The sequence below is a fragment of the Culex pipiens genome, chromosome 3, assembly GCF_016801865.2.
Source record: "Culex pipiens pallens isolate TS chromosome 3, TS_CPP_V2, whole genome shotgun sequence".
Lineage (NCBI taxonomy): Eukaryota > Metazoa > Arthropoda > Insecta > Diptera > Culicidae > Culex > Culex pipiens.
The window spans coordinates 40,948,766-40,970,685 of record NC_068939.1 but is presented as its reverse complement, the minus strand read 5'-3'; the positions used below and the strand labels follow the sequence as shown (position 1 = coordinate 40,970,685).

Genomic DNA, 21,920 nt, shown 5'->3' with positions numbered 1-21,920 from the left:
TAGCAAAGTTATTAAGCTAATTTATAGCATTGGCCGTCTAACCCCACATGAGTGGCCGTCTTACCCCGCGTATTTCATATATATACGATTTCAATTATTTTTTAAAATTGCTGAAAAGTATTGAAAATTGCTTTTTAGACCAACTAATTTATGTCATTTCTATAATGGACTAGTAGTAGAACAATATGTACGTAATTTGAGATCAAAATAATCTGTTGTGTAAATTTTATTAGACTTCTCTCTTAGGGTGGCCGTCTTACCCCCATTTCCCCTATTGATTTTTCATAAATACCTAAAACTTGTTTCACAAAAGTTTCCTTTCCTAACATTGAAAATCGATAAAAATGAATAGTTTCCGAAATATCAAAAAAGCCAAATAAATGTAGGACATTTTCTCAGCCTTTCAAAAATATTTTTGGAAGATGCTTTTAATTCATAAAATATTCTTAAATTGTAAAAAAAAACGCATGCGCCTTGAAAACAGTGCTTTTGTCCAATAAAAAAAAAAGTAAAAACATTTTCGATTTTAATTTAATTTTGTTCTTAAACAATATTTTTTAAACATTGTTTGACTTGCTTTTACACTTTTTTTAAATTGAATCATCCTAACTCTAAATTTATTTAAAAATACGTGTTTTGGAAATTTAACCTTTTGTTCAGCACTAAAGTCGAATAAGTAAAATCAGGTGGTCCTTTTCGTGTCCCTAGTTATTTCTGAATAGTCAACATCATAACCTACAACCAAGGGTCCTGATTGCTCAAAATCAACCACTCCATTCGCGAGCACAAATAGCAGGCGACGCGATACTGCCCAGATGAATTCCTACTGTTTGTCACTTTGAAACCATTCGCTCCCGAACACTCTCTTTTCTACTCTCCTTCTCTTTCTGATCGGCTCAGTCTCCGAACGGCTCAGGCAGGCCAAACGTCGCCGATCACTCTAAACTGAAAACATTTTTTCTCTGATGCGCTGCGTTATACTCATTGATTTGAATTGCCTAAAATCAATGTTATCAATTAAATTGTGCATTTATTTTGATTTAATTACATTAAAGACACCATTCAAAGAAACTTCCATCAAGAAAAAATCAAATTGATGACAAACTGAGGGCGTGAAGACAAAAAGACTGCCGCTCTGGCATTTTGTGAGAATGGCTCTTCGCTGAGCATGGTAGTGTGTGAGTGTCGTCGAGCGACGGAGTAGGCAAACAATTTCACGATGTATTTGTTCGCTGAGTGAACTGACTGCTTGCGAGTATCATTCGCTCATGAATGCTAGCGGGTTAGAATAGGCGACGAATGGATAGGCGATGAGTGAGTGGTTTCTGTTCATTGAACCGAAAATCAGGACCCTTGCCTACAACTTTGCCGAAGACACCAAATCGATCAGAAAATCCCTTCTCAAGATACAGATACAGATTATCCGTGTACAAAACACGAGTGATACAAAATGGTTTTTTAACATGCCTGGACAAAGTTTCATTAAAGTCCAAAAAATATAAAATTTAAAATCTGGAAAAAATGCTAAATTTAAGAGAATTACTAAACAGCTAAGGCTGTACGGATTTTCGACACTCCCCGGGCAGGTGGGAATAACAAAACAAAGGTCATTTCAATAACAAGTCAAACAAATAAAAAAATATAAAAATTAAAATTACAAGCCGTGGTTTTAACATTTGAATAAAAAAAAGTATTTTAAAATGCATTACACATTTACCAACATGTTTTGCAATCGCAAAAAAATCAGAGTGTAGACGAAATATTTTTTTTGTCGTAAATTTTGTTTTTGCTTAACTGTACAACGGAATTACACAAAAAAATCGTCGAATATGGTAAATATGATTTAAACACAGGGAAAAGGAGTTTCAAATTATTTTCAGTTCATTGGACTTTTTTTACATTCAAATTTTGAAGTTTTCTGGAAAAATATTTTTTGCCCCCTGTTTTTTCGGAACGATTTTGAAGGGGAGAAGGGGGGCAATAACTTCAAAAATATTGGCAACGGCCTAACTATAGGAAATAAATAAGGCCAGAACTATAGGAAAATGTTGATCAATTTTGTCAATGACCATAACTTTTATAAACTTTGATAAACCATAACTTTTATAAAAAGTGAGAATTTTAAATTTTTTAATTTTTTAATTTATTAATATAATACCCCCCAAGGAAATCAAAAATTTGCTCTAAATTTCTCCAAGTGTCCACAACCCAATTTTTTATTAGTTTTTATTTGCCTAATATGGCTAGAACTGTGGAATTTTTTTGTCCAATTTCATCAAGGAAATTATTTTGTTTCTTCGCGGTTTTTTAGCCGGTCAAATTTTTGTTCAAATTTTACGGTATAGTACGGATTTGTACGGAATTTGGTGATGATAGACAACAATAAGTTTTTTTATTTAATGTTTTTGTTTTGATTTTGGAAAATATTAAGTTTAGCTAAATGACACAAACATAAAATTTTGTAATCATTATCTCAATCTTTTCCCTGTCCAAAATTTCAAAACCTGGCTAAATAATTACAAAACATTTAAATAAAGCTAGAAATAAAATATTCAAAACCACAAAAATCCTTCGGAAGTCTCTATTGCTCCCTGCACTCACTCTTCATAATCCATTTGATTACTTCGCAACACGAGGATAATCGCTCGGAAATCGCCCGGCCCGAGGTTTGCAGTGAATGCGGGAAAAAGGGAGACCATTTCCCTTCGGCTGCAAACCGGTAAACAACACTCACATTCAGACTGTTGCGACTATCAGTTTTGAACTACTTTTTTCAGTGTGAAGGAAAAGCCTGTGGGAAAGCAGCTTGACGGGGAGATAATTTCAACAGCTTTATTTCAAGCCCCGCGACTGTTTGCGACGGAAATTAGCAAAAGCTTAACAAGTTCAACAACAACAGACAGTTTTGCATGTTTGTCTGCGGAAAAACTAAAGTGGAAAAACGGCAAAAAAAAAAGTTCATGTCGGTCGTAATGGAACCTGCAGAATTTTAAAACTTTCATTTATCAGGTCACGGCAAACTTTGGCGTCGTCGCAACGCAAGGATGAGTAATTTTTAGTGCCAACGAGAAAAAAAAGGAAAATTGTGCAAGTAAGTTGTTTGGGTTGGTTTAAATATTCATTCTTTGAAATTTGCCTTGGGGACTTTCTTGGCGCAATAATGCTCCTCTATATTTGGATTGTGAGGTTGGGCCAACTTTATGAATGAACTGCCCACAGAACGGCTCGAATGGAATTATATGCTAATGCAGGTGACGAAAAAGGCGATGAGAATCGATTTCATTAATGTGGGCAAAGCTTCTTCGTCAATCAATTCGATTGCGTTACACGTCAGACTGCACACGCAGAAGTCCGTGGTAGGTATGTGTAAGGTTTTTTTTTTTAAACTTCGTCATCCCGCTACGAGAATCGAACTCACGACCTCTGGATTGACATTCCAGTAAACTGCAAATCGAAGCCCATCACCTTCCGCTTACAAGGCGAAACCCGTAACCTTACTATCACGGTAGCTCGGCTAAAGGGATACATAGTTTGATTTCTCTGAAATTAAATTTTCAGAGTTTTTCTTCCAAAATATATCAATATAAGCCAATGAGTAGTTCTGTACAATGGAGTACCGGACACGAGTGTAAGTTTGAAATTCTTTACCTTAACACAGCAAAAATTCCGATGGTAAAATCGCATGTAAAAGCATGCACATCACCTTCGTCAAAAAAGACACTGAATATTACATGCTGCATGTACAATTTTTGTAAACACAAAAAAAAAGTTGCAACCGACGGGACTCAAACTCAGCACCAACAGTTAGGATAGGCGCCTTAGCCCGCTCGGCCATCAGACCGATTAAAAATGGAAAGGATAAACGTATACCGTAAACCGGGGTGACTTTGATAGGATTTCAATTTGTTTTTGGAATATTTTCGAACAGGTAAGGTTTTTCTCAAGATTATTATTTTTAAAACATGTACTGGGGTAGGCTACACAAAGTCAATGCACTATTTCGGAAAAAAAGTTTTTTCAATAATGTTTAGAAAAATAGTTACGTTAAAAAATTTTAGTTTTAATTCCGGGGTGACTTTGATAGTCATAGTTTTTCTTGTTAAAATCATATTTAAGATGTTCAAACTTTATTTGTACGCTAAATGTACCATCACTAAAGTAGCTGATATAGTTTTAAGAAAAAAATCAATGTTTATATTTAGTTAACTAAGTGTGTAAGCTTTTTAGCGAAACAAATATAAATTTTAGGTAAAATTGATAAAAAGTCGGAATTTTGCCTGAAATTCGTTAAAACTTGTTTTGTTTATAAAATTATCGATTTATATTGCATTTTATACTGAATTTCAAGCACGAATCACAGATTTTCACATTTTACATGGAATTTGTTCAACTGAAATTGCCTATAAAGCTGGTGATTTTTTTAAATTGTGTTTCAAAAACAAAATATTATATATTATTTACATTTTTTTTTACCTTCTCCTAGTGGAAAATTGTCCAAAGAATCCGAAAATGCATTCCGTTTTCCGATTAAAAATCATGTTCATTGAGAAAATCATGACACTTTGAGAAGTTTAAAATAATGACTTTCATCAACATTTTCTTATTTATACTTAACTAACTTTTTAAACTTGTCAAAATTTTATGAAAAGTTCTTGTTGAGGTACTTCGAACACTCCTCTACCACGGTCAGTATGTTTCTAAACCATTCCTTACGTATTTTAACTGTACTCTTCATTTTGCGTAAAAATCGCAAACCTATCAAAGTCACCCCGGCTATCAAAGTCACCCCGTTTTACGGTATGTAAGATTGATATTTCGGTCAAGTAGGGTTCCTAACTGATGGGCTACATATTTCAGGATATAAAATTACACAGAATTTCATAAAATAATGCAAAATTTATTTTACACCCAGGCCTTTTACACGCAGCTGGATTACTACTTTATTTGCTGTGTTGAGGAGGGATTTTTTGATCGATTTGGTGTCTTCGGCAAAGTTTTTTGGACTTTTCAGAAAAATAAGTATACGGATAAACCCCATTTTCTAATTAACCTTTATGATTAAAAGCTGAATTCCCAAAAAATGAAAAAAAAAACTTAGACCATTAATCTAAAATATGAAAGAAGCAGGGTGACCACTCAAATTCCATTTTCAAATTCCAGACTTTGTCCTGACTTTTCCAAAACCTCAAATATTAGGCAATTCTTATCTGAAGAATATTTTCGAATAAACAACTGTTTAAAAAAAGTCAATATCAACCATCGTAAAAAAAATCTAAGTAAATAAATCTGAAGAAATTTATCAATAAAATCTGGAGTTTTTTAAAGGTCCAATAAACCAAATTTGCAGTTTTTGCTTTTTCGGTGTTTTTTTTTTGGTTTCTGGTTTATAGGATCTTTTCAAAAAAAAAAAAAAAAAACTCCAGAATTTCTGAAAAAATACTTAAGAAATGGAAGCACTCATTATTTCGATTCATATAGAAAACATAAACAACTAGTCTTCACAAAATAACTGATATCTAACAGAACATTTTTTTTGTTTGAAAATTGCCAAACAGATAACTTTTGTATCTCGGTTATTACTGGCAATGAAAAGGGAATGTTAAGTTTTGAAAATAACTAAATTTTAAATATTATTCTAAATATTTTTTTTCAAGTTTTCTTTATTAAAGAACTTTTTTTAAATTTTCAAATAATTTTAAATATCTTGGAATTTGTTTTAAAACATGTTATACCAACTTCTTTTTCAAATTTAGTAAATTTGGATGTGTATTTTTGAATCAATATTAATTTATTGAGTTGTTTTTTTTTCATTGAAATTTTTTTTTTTCATTGAAAAATTCCAGTATTATAAGACTGCACGCTACCACTCATTTGATGCGAAATGATTTAAGTGAAAAAATCTTTAACGATATTTTTAATAAACTAAACAAAGATTTCTTGTTTTTTTATTGCAATTTATTTTCAATATGTTAAAAAAGTTTTTAATTTTTCCTTAAAAACAAACACGTTGGACTTTATTTGACATTTGAATGTTTTCCCGACAAATAAATAAATGAAAATCAAAAGCGTTACTGATCCATACTCACAATTCTTTTAATGAAATCAAGCATTTGGGAAATTAGTGAATTTGAATACATTTAAATTTACATTATAAATATTTACCACAGAACAAACTGCCAACTCTATGTTGAAATCGTTTTATTTTTCAAATATTTAATTTGCATTGTGACAAAATCAAACAGTCATAAAAAAATATATATATTTGATCAAACAAAATATTTCTAAATTTTTGTCTAATGCACTGCCGTTCTACGCATAATTGTCCCATGTCAGTTTTTGACGATTTTGACTATATGTCATTTTTAAGTTTAGTCTGATGTGTACTTTAAGAAAAACACATAAAATCTGGTACTTTGTTCGGAAACTCATCAAAAACAACACCAAGTCTGTTTGTCCCATCGTTGAACTTCTACGCATAATTGTCCCACCAAGTATTTTCTTACACGGAATCATTAGTTTTACTAATCATTATGCCTTGTTTACCTGTTGTATAGCAAGATAATCACAAATAAGGGTGATAAACTGCTAACTGGGGCGATTAGGGACACATAGGGCGAATAGGAACCCACGGGACAATTATGCGTAGAAACACAGAAATCGGTCGAAAAATTTCAATCGCGTTTTTCTCAGTTGCACTTTTTTGAACATGGGACAATTATGCGTAGAACGGCAGTGCATGCCATTATAGTCATACAATATTCTTGAGAATAATATCAAATTATTCAAAGATAGAAAATAATGTTCAAACAAGTATGATTAAATTTCCCGACCAAAAATTACAAATTCCCGACTTTTTCCGGATTTTGGCGAATTTCCGACTTCCTCCCAACTTTCCCGATTTTCCGACTTGAGTGGCCACCCTGAAGAAGGAAAATTTTCTAGTTTTAGACCTTTTCAAAATTTAAATGTGATTTTTAAATTTAAAAGATCAGAAAGTTTCGCAAAAGTTCACAGAAAAAAAATCAATTCTCATAATCGTGAATTAAGTTCACGAATGTGAGAACCACGAAGGAATTTATTCATGAGTATGGTGCATTTTCACTATAAACATGCATATATTCCTTCTTGATTCTCGTATTCGTGAATTTAATTCACGATTTCGAGAATTGATTTTTTTCTGTGTTTAAATTTTTAACATAGTAACTATAGTTTCCGAGATATAGTCACATGAAAATGACAGAATTATTAGGTGATCCTCACATAAATTTATTTCATCTTTTCAAAATCTTTGTGAGGCTGTATAGCAGAAACTAATTTCCAGTTTTTCAAAGTTCCAGAAAGAAAATCATAAGCAATTTTTCAGCGTTTCAATATTTTTTCAGAGGTTCTAATCTAATCGAATCTAATCAGACCCTAGCACAGCCAATCTTTCGAAGGGATCCTATAGAGTTAGATTACGCCTAGCACTCGTCTTGTCATTTATTAACATTTGTAGTGCGCCATTGCATCGAAAATGCATTGAAACATCACAAGCGTTAAAGCGGCCAGGCCTACTGCGTAAAGCCGTATCGCAGAGATGACTCGTAACAGTATTCCTAATTCCAGTCCACGCTCACCAAGTAGTCGTCATGGCCTAGTGGTTAGCATTTTTGCTTACCAACCCAAAGGACGGGGGATCGGACCCCGCCTCGAGTGACTTTGATTTTTCGTTCATATTCATCATTTCAAATTTATGTGTTTTCTTAACTTTCTCGTTGGGAGCAGATGGGCATCGAACTCAGAACAATTCGCTTAGAAAGCGAACATCGTAATCACCAGTCTGCCACGGCCGCTCTCTTTCAATATTTTTTCAGAGGTTCTGTTCTTTTTTAAAACCCCTGAATAAAATTGAAAATATACAAACAAGGTCTCGGTTTGTCTTATACAAACCTTATACAAAAACGTACCTAATACTCGGGAAAAAAATATTTTCACAAATTCATTGATATTTAGAATTTTATGACTGGAGCACAATTGTATTAATGTATTAATCATTTTGTGATATTCTTTGTTTTACAATTTTGAAAATTATTTAATTTAATTTAGGCCGTTGCAATTTTTTTTTTAAGTTTATGTCCTTCGACTCTGACCACAGTCTTAATGTTTTCAAAGGAGTTCAAACATGCTAAATATGATTATAAACGCAGGAAAATGCATTTTAACTGGTTTTCAGTTGATTAAACTTTAATTTTCATAAAATTTTTGAAGTTTTTCGAAAAATTATTTTGTTGCCTTCTGATTATTCAGGCCGACTTTGACATAAACTTTGAAAAATATTTGCAGCGACCTCACTTATATTTGATACGTATTTTTTATTTAAGAAATTTTGTAATATGTTTTAGGATACTTTTTGAGCTAGAGTTTAGAATGGTGCAAGATATGGTACAGGGATATATAATCTTAAAAAAATTGGTGAAAAGACATAAAAAACTTTGGCAAACAAAATTTGCAACATCAGTTTAAAATGTTTTACATAAATGGAATCAAAAATTACTCACATTTTTATTTTTTTGATAAATTTCACCGTCTTAAAGTTATAAACATTTTAAAGTGATTTTTCCAAATTTTTGCAAATTAAAAACACCTCACCTTACTGAGGAAAGGCTATAAAATCACTCAAAAAGCGAAATTCTTAATTTGACCTCCTAGACCCACCTTCATGTATACATATCGACTCAGAATCAAATTTTGAGCAAATGTCTGTTTGTGTGGTGAGATTTTGATCGAAAAAATTTGCACTGAGTTATCTCGGCACTGGCTGGCCCGATTTGGACCGTTTTGGTCTCATTTGATCCGTCTTGGGGTCCCATAAGTCGCTATTGAAAATGATAAAGTTTAGTTAAGTACTTCAAAAGTTTTGATAAAAAAACGAATTTAACAAAAGTCCGGAAGATTGTAAAAAGGGTGGTTTTTGGAAGAAACCTCGTCATGTTATACATTTTTAGAAAGATATTCGAAAGACCTTTTCAACGAGTTCAAAAAAATTGAAGATCTGACAATCTTATCAGAAGTTATAAGTACTTAAGTGTTATTTATGAACTTTGTAGAGGCCGGATCTCAGATATTACCTAGCATTACACTCAAAATGTGAGGAAGGCACCAATGGGCACCTAATGGTGGATTAAGTAACGTTTTTTTTAAATTTTTTCCTTCTCTTGTCAATTCCATTGTTAGATTATCAAATATCATCAAAATAAACTATAGTAAACAGCATAGTTGAAAGGAACTCCAAAACTCTATTAGGTTATGAGAAATACGGAATTGGTTTGTCCACGCAAAAAAAAAATTGTTTGTCGCCGCAAACAAGCAATTTTTTGGACCACTCTAACAGAGCGATGGTCACCCTAATGGCCAAACAACAAAAACGAGTCTAATTAGGACCAGGAAACTCCCAGACTAATTTTGAGTCCGATCTGAGTACTTTTAGGGAAAATTTCCATATGTTGGCAGGCTAAGATCAGTAGTGCGGTGCCTGTGTGGACGCGCAGTCCTGTTTTTTCGTGTTATTTTCCGTCTCTTTTGTGTCGCTGTGAGTGCATAATTGGCAAAGGGAGCGCGTGGTCGTAAAAAAATATTCGGAGTGAAAAGTGATTTTTTGTGTGTGTGTGTGTGCCTTTTGTTTCGCATTTTTGTCGTGAATTGTGTGCTGCGAGGAGAAGATTACCCTCTGAAAATGCAGCGTCATCAGTGCATAATTGGCAAAGGGAGCACGTGGTCGTAAAAAAATATTCGAAGTGAAAAGTGATTTCTTTTGTGATTTTCAAAGCCCTTCCTATATCATCGTTGATCGGAAGGCACGGCGTCGGGTGGACTGTGTTTAAATTTTTCGAATAAGGTTTTATTTTTTTGCGGTGAAAAAGCTATTTCTATATAATGATCGAAAGACGCACTGACAATTTGGATCGTCGAGTTAATAGTGGAGCAAAATAACTGTGTGATTTTGTGTGTTAACCAGAAAGACCTTCCCATAGCATCGTTGCTCGGAAGGCTCGCCGACGGGACTGTTATGAAAGTCCTCCCCATAGCGTCGTAGCTCGGGAGGCATCGAAAAGCCAATACCTTATCTCACTGGTGGTGTGAAAAAAAATAATCACGTGATGCTTGAAGGAGATGCTGTGGATTCAACGGTCTCAAGCGGTATCAACAAGTATATAGCGAAAAACTATGTGCTTGATGAGTCTGCAACTTCAACTATCGGACTAACATTCCTCCCTTTCGTTGAACTACAGGCTTCTTGGGAGGGCGCCGGTATTGACTAATAAAGTAGGGATCTTCAGAGGTTAAACAGTGAACGGATGGTTGGCTCCCACTGATCATTTTTGATTCATTGTTTAACTTCAGCTGATCCGTCAATAACGGAGTAGCAGCTCATTGGCAGTCAACCATGCTCATGCTCATGCTCATGCTCAAAACTTCGGATAATCTTGATCAAGATTTTTTTTTTGTTCATCAATCGATTTTGGTCGCAAAAAATACAGATTTGATCACATCAAGTTCTGCCAAATTTTACGATCATCTAGACATTCTTACAAATCACTGGAAACAAGAATCGTCCCGATTGGTTGAGTTGTGCTCGAAAACAAGCCATTTGAAGTTACCGTTCCAACTTTTTTGGGAGGCTTGGGCGTCCGTGTAAGTTGAACGTTGGGTGTTCCAGTGTTAATTAATCAAAATGATACCTTTTGTTTTAAAATTTTTAAAAATTATTCTTGAAATTTAGTTTTTCTTTGTCATAAAAAATAAGCATGTAATTATTCGAAAATCTGTATCATGTGAAATGATTCTCTGGTAGAAAAAAAGAAAAGCACACGGAAAAAATCTATTTTTTTTTATTTTTCCTAATTTAACATAGGGGCAGGGGCAGAATGGCCCGCCTTAGTAAAATGCGCCAAAAACAAAGCCAAAAACCATAGAAAAACACACAAATTTATGAATTCAGTGTAGTAGGCTTATGCTTTGGAATGTTCCCTTCAATACTTGGTTGATGAAAATTTTTAGCTTATAATTATTTTTGACCCACTCTAAAAAAAAATTTTGTCTAATACAACGTTGAAGGGAGATAAGAAATGGCTTTAGGGATCTTTTTTACATAGTTTCCATGAAGTTAGACCACTTTTATAAAAATAGTCACACTTACCAAAATAAATAGTGTTAAAATGTTGTATTAAGACACTTTTTTACAAATAAGCATTAAAACAACTAAAAAAACAACTAATATTGCATTAAACGTGATTTGTGAAGCTACCAGGAGTGAAATAATCAATTTAACTAAAATATCGCAACTTTTGATTGTTTTTATAAGGCAGGAAAAGGGTGGTCCATTCTGCCCTTAAGTGGATTTTAATTTAACACTTCCACCACCAAGCCTCTAAATGCTTTGAAGTTTCCGTTGTTGTTTGTTTACCTTCGTAATAGCTTGTGGTAACATTCTAAACATTGAACAAACTTTTTCAAACAATCTAACTTTTCAGAAAGCTTATTTAAGAACCTCGAAATAAACAACATTTGCGTGGTTTTGTCAATCAATTTACATTTTTGCTCATAATTCGAAAAATACAATGAATTTAAACTTCGTTTACGGTTATTTGACGTCCTTTATAAGACCCCTGCCTTACAGTTGGTCTAAATCCATTCTAAAGCCCAAAACCAAAGGTGGCCCATTCTGCCCCCCCTTCCCTTACTTATATTTGATACATATTTTTTATTTTAGAAATTTTGTAAAATGTTTCAGAAGACTTTTTGAGCTACAGTTTAGGATGGTGTAAGATCTGGTACAAGGGATATAAAATATTGAAAAAAAAATTTATATATATTTTGGAGAAAAAACATTAAAAACTACTTTAATTTTTTTTTTTGATAAAGGTCATTTTAAGGTGATTTTTTCTGAAAAAAATTCCAGTCTTTTGCAAATTAAAAAAAAGCCTTCAAGAAAGTTTTATTTTTTCCTTCCCTTGACAATGGAGCACTTCCATTCGAGCAGTTTTTGCTTTTTTCTACAATGTATTTCTTATGGAGCGAACTGTCAAAAACTGCTCGACTGCGGGTGCTCCAATGTTAGAATATCCAATGGAGCATTTCCATTCGAGCAGTTTTTGCTTTTTTCTACAATGTATTTCTTATGGAGCGAACTGTCAAAAACTGCTCGACTGCGGGTGCTCCAATGTTAGAATATCCAATGGAGCATTTCCATTCGAGCAGTTTTTGCTTTTTTCTACAATGTATTTGCATCAAATTAAACTTTAGTACAAATCATAGTTGAAAGGAACTCCAAAACTCTTTTAGGTTATACGAAATACGGAATTTGGAGTTGAGTTTTTACTAATAAAATAAATTGAATTGAATTGAAAAATAAAATATTTTCGAAAAGCTGGTAAAATTCCTGCAATTTTTAAAGACTTGGTTGATCGGACTGCTGATTGCTGAGATACAGTTTCTTAAAGATAAAATTTTGTAGAAAATAAGTTTTCCTCTATGTCAACCTAGATAGCCCTCACTCGCTATATCTAAAAAAAATATTGGTTTGATTTTTAATGTTTGGAGGAGTTGGATATTTTCAATGGAGCACCGGATTCGAGTGGTAGAAATGACAGCTCTCCCATATGGAATACATTGTAGAAAAAAATCAAAAACTGCTTGAATGGAAGTGCTCCATTGTTGGTCTTCTCTAGATTATTAAATTTCCAAATAAGCTTCCTTTTTTTTAAACTAATCTTAAAAAACGACGCAAAAGGGCAATTTTTTCGACCACCCTAACACGGTGAAGGTCACCCTGATGGCCAAACAAAAAATACCGGTCTAATAGGACCAGGAAACTCCCAGACTAATTTTGAGTCCGATCTGAGCACTTTTAGGGAAAATTTCCATATGTTTGGCAGGCTAAGCCCTCGATCCCTACTCCAATTTTTATTTTTATTTTTGCAAATGTTTTTAAAAATGTCATTTATTTATAGGTCAACTTTGGCTGTGTTTTTACAAACATTTCCCATATTCTAAGTTAAAAAAAAGTATTCAGAATTTTTTGTAGAATTCCAAACTATGCCTCTACGCATTTTTTTACAATTAAAATAATAATGGTGCCATTTTATAGCAGAAAATGCGAAAAACAAGCACTAAATTAAAAAGTGACATGAAAAAATTAGATAAGTAAAATGTAAAGATAGGAGATGGTAGAATAGACCAAATACTACCAAAAACAAACATAATCCAAATAATATAAACGCAAATCAAAATAATAAAAATGAAACAAGAAAAACATAAAACAAGAGAAGCAAAGTTTTTCGTTGAACAAAAGTTGCTTAAAATTACCTCGTAAACACGGGAAAAACAAAAAACTTCGAAAAAAATTGAGCAGGGTTAAAGAAATTATTTGGTAAAACTTTTGATAAAACTTTGCTTGCTCACTCCCTATTGAGCTATTTATCACTCGATTTCAGGTCATTTGCTAACTATCCACTTCTGCAATAGTCAATCAACATAACATTTTTCTTCTTTTCTTTCCTAATTTCTCCCACTCTAGGATGAGATGGAACAGTGGGTGTCGGACACCTTCTACTCGTACTTTCCCAGCTTCAACAAGAACCAAAACGAGAAGAAATCGATGCTGTCCCGGGCGCGCCAGGCCGACTACCAAGAGTATCTGAAAAATGTAAATCATATTGCTAATGTGGTAAACTATCTTTCCCTGTTCTCTAATTAGTACAACAACCAAAACTGATCACCAAATTTGGCCTTTTTACTCACATCTTAAATTTGCATGCGCTTCCTCTGTAACATAATGTTTATGATAGTTTACTTCTGTTCGGCACCTCTCTTCAAATTTTCTGAAGAATTGTTGACTAACAAAAAATCATTCCTTTCGCAGATCCCCCAGGTCACCACGAAACACCAGCAGTACATGGAAAAGTTCGGCCACCAGGCCGTCCAAACCGTCAACGAAGTGGGCACCAACACCAACCACAACAACAGCGGCAGCAACCTAAAGTCGACCTCAACCGCCAAGAACTACCTGTCCCCATCGACGGCCGCCACCCCCAACGTGAGCTTCAGCCCGCACCTGGTCACGTCCTCCTCATCTCCGGCCCATAACCCGATCCGGAAGACGGTGGCCAGCGAACCGAGCGCGTACATGCGCAAAGGTAGCCCCCGCGAGAAGTTGATCGAAGATCTGACCCACACTGACCTGTCCACCATTCTCACCACAGACACGATCGACCGCCGGAACCGGATGCTGGCGGAAGTAGGTTCCAACGATGTGTTTAGTCCGTACCCGGCGAGCAAGATTGCCGCTAGCAAAAAGATCGCCAAGACCATCTCCACCAACCCGTCCACGAAATTCATTCCCACTAACGAGCGGGGAACTCTGCTGCTTGATGTATATCCACCTCTATTTGTCACTCTCTTTGATTTTGAGTTCTTTTCCACTTTGATTTTTTTGAGCCCCATTTCGTTGCCTGACTTTGTTTTGTGCTATTTTGAACTCTCCCAAACTTTGTAAACTTATTATTTAATTTATGTTTATACCAACTTTTCGTTCGATTTTCTTGAAACCTTTCAGGAGGAAAGCCGGCGCAAGCTGGAGTACCAGAAGGAGCTGATCAAGCAGATCGACGAGAAGCGGAAGGAGGTCGAGCGGTTGCGGGAGAAAGAGAAGTTGGAGGAGGAAATGCTGACGAGGTAAGTTTTTAACAAAATACTTTGAAGTTAATTAAAACTTAGCAACAAATATAAAATACTTCAACTTTCTGTTGAGAGTATCTTTTTAAAATATAGAATTTACAATATTCTGGAAACTGTTGGTTTGATTTCCAATGTTCAAAAATGTAACTACATTTACGATAAAACATAATTTCCAAAAAGGATGCCTACTTACGGCCAAATATACTTTTAAATCGAGCAAATAAATTTCTTGATGAAAAAAAAATTGATTGAAGCATTCGAAACACTATGAGTCAAAGCGTAAAAAACAAAACAAATCAATTAAAAATCAGAGGTTAAAAAGTTGAGATTTACGGAAAAGCCCGCATTAATTAAAAAATCTTAAACCATTAAAATTTCAAAATGATTTATTCAAAACCACTTTATGCAAAAATCAACACATTTAAAAATATTAAATTCTTAAATCCTTAAATTCTTAAATTATTAAATTCTTAAATTCTTAAATTCTTAAATTCTTAAATTCTTAAATTCTTAAATTCTTAAATTCTTAAATTCTTAAATTCTTAAATTCTTAAATTCTTAAATTCTTAAATTCTTAAATTCTTAAATTCTTAAATTCTTAAATTCTTAAATTCTTAAATTCTTAAATTCTTAAATTCTTAAATTCTTAAATTCTTAAATTCTTAAATTCTTAAATTCTTAAATTCTTAAATTCTTAAATTCTTAAATTCTTAAATTCTTAAATTCTTAAATTCTTAAATTCTTTAATTCTTTAATTCTTTAATTCTTAAATTCTTAAATTCTTAAATTCTTAAATTCTTAAATTCTTAAATTCTTAAATTCTTAAATTCTTAAATTCTTAAATTCTTAAATTCTTAAATTCTTAAATTCTTAAATTCTTAAATTCTTAAATTCTTAAATTCTTAAATTCTTAAATTCTTAAATTCTTAAATTCTTAAATTCTTAAATTCTTAAATTCTTAAATTCTTAAATTCTTAAATTCTTAAATTTTTAAATTCTTAAATTCTTAAATTCTTAAATTTTTCAATTCTTAAATTCTTAAATTCTTAAATTCTTAAATTCTTAAATTCTTAAATTCCTAAATTTTTAAATTCTTAAATTTTTGAATTTTTTAATTCTTGAATTCTTAAATTCATAAATTCATAAATTCTTAAATTCTTAAATTCTTAAATTCTTAAATTCTTAAATTCTTAAATTCTTAAATTCTTAAATTCTTAAATTCTTAAATTCTTAAATTCTTAAATTCTTAAATTCTTAAATTCTTAAATTCTTAAATTCTTAAATTCTTAAATTCTTAAATTCTTAAATTCTTAAATTCTTAAATTCTTAAATTCTTAAATTCTTAAATTCTTAAATTCTTAAATTCTTAAATTCTTAAATTCTTAAATTCTTAAATTCTTAAATTCTTAAATTCTTAAATTCTTAAATTCTTAAATTCTTAAATTCTTAAATTCTTAAATTCTTAAATTCTTAAATTCTTAAATTCTTAAATTCTTAAATTCTTAAATTCTTAAATTCTTAAATTCTTAAATTCTTAAATTCTTAAATTCTTAAATTCTTAAATTCTTAAATTCTTAAATTCTTAAATTCTTAAATTCTTAAATTCTTAAATTCTTAAATTCTTAAATTCTTAAATTCTTAAATTCTTAAATTCTTAAATTCTTAAATTCTTAAATTCTTAAATTCTTAAATTCTTAAATTCTTAAATTCTTAAATTCTTAAATTCTTAAATTCTTAAATTCTTAAATTCTTAAATTCTTAAATTCTTAAATTCTTAAATTCTTAAATTCTTAAATTCTTAAATTCTTAAATTCTTAAATTCTTAAATTCTTAAATTCTTAAATTCTTAAATTCTTAAATTCTTAAATTCTTAAATTCTTAAATTCCTAAATTCTTAAATTCTTAAATTCTTAAATTCTTAAATTCTTAAATTCTTAAATTCTTAAATTCTTAAATTCTTAAATTCTTAAATTCTTAAATTCTTAAATTCTTAAATTCTTAAATTCCTAAATTCTCAAATTCTTAAATTCTTAAATTCTTAAATTCTTAAATTCTTAAATTCTTAAATTCTTAAATTCTTAAATTCTTAAATTCTTAAATTCTTAAATTCTTAAATTCTTAAATTCTTAAATTCTTAAATTCTTAAATTCTTAAATTCTTAAATTCTTAAATTCTTAAATTCTTAAATTCTTAAATTCTTAAATTCTTAAATTCTTAAATTCTTAAATTCTTAAATTCTTAAATTCTTAAATTCTTAAATTCTTAAATTCTTAAATTCTTAAATTCTTAAATTCTTAAATTCTTAAATTCTTAAATTCTTAAATTCTTAAATTCTTAAATTCTTAAATTCTTAAATTCTTAAATTCTTAAATTCTTAAATTCTTAAATTCTTAAATTCTTAAATTCTTAAATTCTTAAATTCCTAAATTCTTAAATTCTTAAATTCTTAAATTCTTAAATTCTTAAATTCTTAAATTCTTAAATTCTTAAATTCTTAAATTCTTAAATTCTTAAATTCTTAAATTCCTAAATTCTCAAATTCTTAAATTCTTAAATTCTTAAATTCTTAAATTCTTAAATTCTTAAATTCTTAAATTCTTAAATTCTTAAATTCTTAAATTCTTAAATTCTTAAATTCTTAAATTCTTAAATTCTTAAATTCTTAAATTCTTAAATTCTTAAATTCTTAAATTCTTAAATTCTTAAATTCTTAAATTCTTAAATTCTTAAATTCTTAAATTCTTAAATTCTTAAATTCTTAAATTCTTAAATTCTTAAATTCTTAAATTCTTAAATTCTTAAATTCTTAAATTCTTAAATTCTTAAATTCTTAAATTCTTAAATTCTTAAATTCTTAAATTCTTAAATTCTTAAATTCTTAAATTCTTAAATTCTTAAATTCTTAAATTCTTAAATTCTTAAATTCTTAAATTCTTAAATTCTAAATGCTTAAATTCTTAAATTCTTAAATTCTTAAATTCTTAAATTCTTAAATTCTTAAATTCTTAAATTCTTAAATTCTTAAATTCTTAAATTCTTAAATTCTTTAATTCTTTAATTCTTTAATTCTTTAATTCTTTAATTCTTTAATTCTTTAATTCTTTAATTCTTTAATTCTTTAATTCTTTAATTCTTTAATTCTTTAATTCTTTAATTCTTTAATTCTTTAATTCTTTAATTCTTTAATTCTTTAATTCTTTAATTCTTAAATTCTTAAACTCTTAAATTCTCAAATTCTTAATTTTTTTATTTCTTAAATTCTTTAAATTCCTTAAGTTGCTTAAATTCCTTAAAATCCTAAAAAAAATAATTCTTAAATTCCTTAAATTTCTTAAATTCCTCAAATTCATTAAAATCCTAAAAAAAATGAATTCAGAAATTCCTTAAATTCATTAAAATCCCAAAAAATATAATTCAAAAATTCTTTAAATTCCTTAAAATCCTAAAAAAAATAATTCAGAAATTCCTTAAATTCCTTGAATTCCTTAAATTTTTAAAATCTAAAAATCTTATATTCCAAATTTTTTAAATTTGAAAAAAAAATGATTTTGAATAAAAACATAAATTTCGAGATTAAATTTTCGAGAGTGGAACTTTGGTGAGGGTTTCGGATACTCCATATATTTTTTTTATATTTTATTTTAAAATTAAAAAATATATATTTTTTTCCATTAAAAGAAATACAGTCCAATCTCGATTATCCGAAATTCCGAAGCCCCATAGAAACCTTCGGATTATCGAATCACGATCTAATTTTTTTTTCGTTTTATTGCTTTTAACATCAAATTTAATATCAAAGTCGAATGCGACCCCATTTAGTCAAATTTGAATGGTTGAATGCTTAGGCCGATGCAAATATTTAAAAAAGTTTTTGTCCCTCGGCCCAGGCCGTGGCCAAGGGGGGGGGGGGGGGGCAAAAAAATAAAAAAAATATAAAAATTTAAATAACAAGCCATAGTCTTCACATTTAAATGAAAAAAGTGTTTTAAAATGCATTTTACACTAGTTCAGTTGTTTTGCAATCATTAGTTTTCAAAAAATCTAAGATCTGACAAAAACAAAAATTGTATCGAAAAAAAAGATTTTGCATCGAAAATTTTCAAAAAATCTTAAGATTTTTTATTAAACCCAAACATGCTAAAAATTATTTTAAACGCAGGAGAATGTATTTTAATTTGATTTCAGCTGGTCGCACTTGAATTTTCATTGAAATTTTGAAGTTTATTGTAAAAATATTTTTTTTGCCCCCTGATTCGGGCCAATTTTGAAGGGTGGGGGGGGGGGGGGGGGGGTGACAAAAACTTTTAAAAATATTTGTACCAGCCTTATTAAATTAAAAAAAAAACAATTTTCCAATATTTAATCTCCGCCATTTTGGCCGCCATCTTTGATAGATTATTTTAATAACTTTTAAATAGGGGTAAATTAGGGGTCATAAAAAACAGCGATTTTTTTTTTCGTGATTCGATTTTCCGAGGCCTTTGGATAATCGAGTCTGCATTGTATTGACAAACTTTTATGTCGACGCGGATTGAATTTTAGGTCGGCGCAAATTTTATTCTCGATTTTTCAGTAACAACCCTGAAAACAGTTCATGTTGTTTTGTAAAACTGACTTGGGACATATTTCAGCGTTAAAGGAAACAAATTAGCTCTGAACATTTGTTTTTCCAGGTCAACCACAAAACACGTGAATAACCGATTCGTTTTTTTTTCACAGTCGTTTGGAGCAACAGCTGAAAACCATGCAACTCGAGGAAGAACTGGAACGCGAGAAGCAACGCAGCGAAAAGGTAACAATTTGAAACAGTTATTTGAAGGAATACCAAATCACCACCAATTATTTTCAATAATCAGATTCGTCTCGCCAACGAGCAGAACCACATCCGCCGGCTGCAGCTTCTCTCGAAGCTCGAGAACGACCACAAGGTATTCAATCCGTACGACGCCGACCGCAAGACGCTGTCCGAAAACGGCAAGGAGATCTACCTGGACTCGTCCCAGCAGCAGCGCAAAGTCAGTCATCTCGGCGGAAGTGGTCCCGCCCACCCGGGCAAGGACAAAGTGTACCGCTACTTTAGCAACTCGGCGCAAAATCCGGCCAGCCTTGCGTCGACCAGTTTGTCTTCGGAGATGGAGTACGATTCTTCCAGCGAGTCCGTGGGTCAGCAACCTGGGAACCGGTACCAGTACTGCAAGAACTGCCGGGCGGACATTGATCGGTCGTTTTTACCGCCGCGGACACACTCGAGGCACCATTATCAGCATCACGCGAGCATGACGACGCCAAAGTCTCACAGGAAGGGGACGACGACGGGTGAGGAGCACAACTGTTTGAACTGCCGAAAACGGATAGAAAAGTTGTGCGCAAACTGTGACCGCGTTATGAAGAGGTCCGTTAAGAAGAGCTTGTGTGCGATCTGCCAGCAGGCGATGGAGAACAGCCGGATGCAGAAGGAGGCTCAGTCGGAGCTAAAGCGGCAGAGGAGCAAACTGTTACGCTCCATGGAAATGCTAGACGACGAAGAGGATGATCCGAGGCCAGCCTATCCCACCACCGGAACTTCCCCCACCAACCCGTACAAAATCATCGACATTCAGTACCACGAAAGTGACAACGACCACGACCTGGCCGTGCTCAACCCGGTGATCGTGCGGAACAACTACAAAAAACAACCCTACTCCGTCAACATCGCCAAGGAATCGCTCTTCCACCCAAGCAAAAAGACCCCAGAGCCGAGAGTGGCCGTCAACATCCGCAACGGGGAGGTCTTTGTGGACAACAACCTGGGACACGGCCGCCACGAGGACACCGATGACGTGACGACGGACGAAATGGACGACCGGATCTCGAAGTACGTGCGCCACTACAACACGCTCTGGATGAAGCGGGGCATGAGGCAGAACAACAACCTCAAGAATGGGAACGTCCTGAACGGGGAAAAGTTGTCGCCGTCGGCGATGGCCGGAAATGGGGGGAACGGAGCGAAGCTGCCATCGCTTTCGCCGCCGAAAGTGTACGTCAGCGATCGACCGGACAACGTGAAGAGTGACGCGATGAAGACCACCGAGAAGAAGTGGGACGTAAGTTGAATTTATACTTTTATTTTCATTTTGCAGGATGCGATTGTTCACGCCCCATACAAAAAAATACAATTTTACATGCAAACCCCGTTTTGTAAGATTTTCTTATCGCTTCGAAAAAAATATTTTGAAAATTGTGGAATAAAGACAAGCATTTCCAAAAGGCCAATTATCTAATATTACGCTTCTTTAAATTGTTAGTCTTGATTTCTAAATTTTCTAAATATTTGTTTGAAAAGATCAGAAAATTTCACAAATGTTCCATTTTTTAGTTGCGAATTTTAATTAATTTCAAAAGCTTAAAAAGAGTTTTGAGAAATTGCTTTTTTTCATAAAACAAATAATTTGAAAGTGGAAAAAACTCGCGTGCCTATTTTTTCTGAACAGTCTTCATCAATACCTACACTGCCGTTCTACGCATAATTGTCCCATGTCAGTTTGGGACGATTTTGACTTTATGACATTTTTAAGTTTAGTCTGATGTGTACTTTAAAAAAAACACATAAAATCTGGTACTTTGTTCGGAAACTCATTAAAAACAACACCAAGTCTGTTTGTCCCATCGTTGAACTTCTACGCATAATTGTCCCACCAAGTATTTACCATCACGAAAGCATTACTTTTACTTAGCATTCTATCTTGTTTACCGGTTTTATAGCAAGAGAATCACAAATAATGATGATAAACTGCTAACTGGGGCGATTAGATACACATAGGGCGAATAGGAACCCACGGGACAATTATGCGTAGAAACACAGAAATCGGTCTAAAAATTTCAATCGCGTTTTTCTCAGTTGCACTTTTTTGAACATTGGACAATTATGCGTAGAACGGCAGTACAAGTAAACTAAATACCACATTTGTAAACTGATAAGCACAACTAATAAGCACAAATTGAAATTGAAGAAGATGTTTTTGTATGAAAAGATTTTTTTCACAGACTTAAACAATGTACAGCGACCTTATAGCTAAACCGATTTTGTTTAAAAACTGCACAGGCACTTATTTTTGCCTAAGGAATCGAGTCAGGGGATATCCCCGTGGTCGATTTTTTCATTGTCACCCTAAGCTGCAGTGATGCCGTCCATCACTTAGAAATTGATTGAAATCTGATCATCACCC

The 21,920-nt window shown here is 32.2% G+C and overlaps 1 protein-coding gene across 6 annotated transcripts in view; it reads left to right on the top strand.

Moving 5' to 3' along the window:
* The window catches only part of LOC120426796 (uncharacterized), a 47,135-nt gene that overhangs the window by 16,751 nt on the left and 8,464 nt on the right, over positions 1–21,920 (top strand). For 4 of the 6 annotated variants that reach the window (XM_039591574.2, XM_052709402.1, XM_052709403.1 and 1 more), the window contains exons 2-6: positions 13,556–13,684; positions 13,901–14,275; positions 14,594–14,712; positions 19,435–19,507; positions 19,572–20,798. In XM_039591574.2, coding sequence (XP_039447508.1) covers positions 13,556–13,684; positions 13,901–14,275; positions 14,594–14,712; positions 19,435–19,507; positions 19,572–20,798 — 1,923 coding nt within the window. Of the gene's footprint in view, positions 1–2,889; positions 3,092–13,555; positions 13,685–13,900; positions 14,276–14,593; positions 14,713–19,434; positions 19,508–19,571; positions 20,799–21,920 lie in introns of those variants that run through there. The other 2 variants (XM_039591576.2, XM_052709401.1) reach the window with 2 other exon arrangements.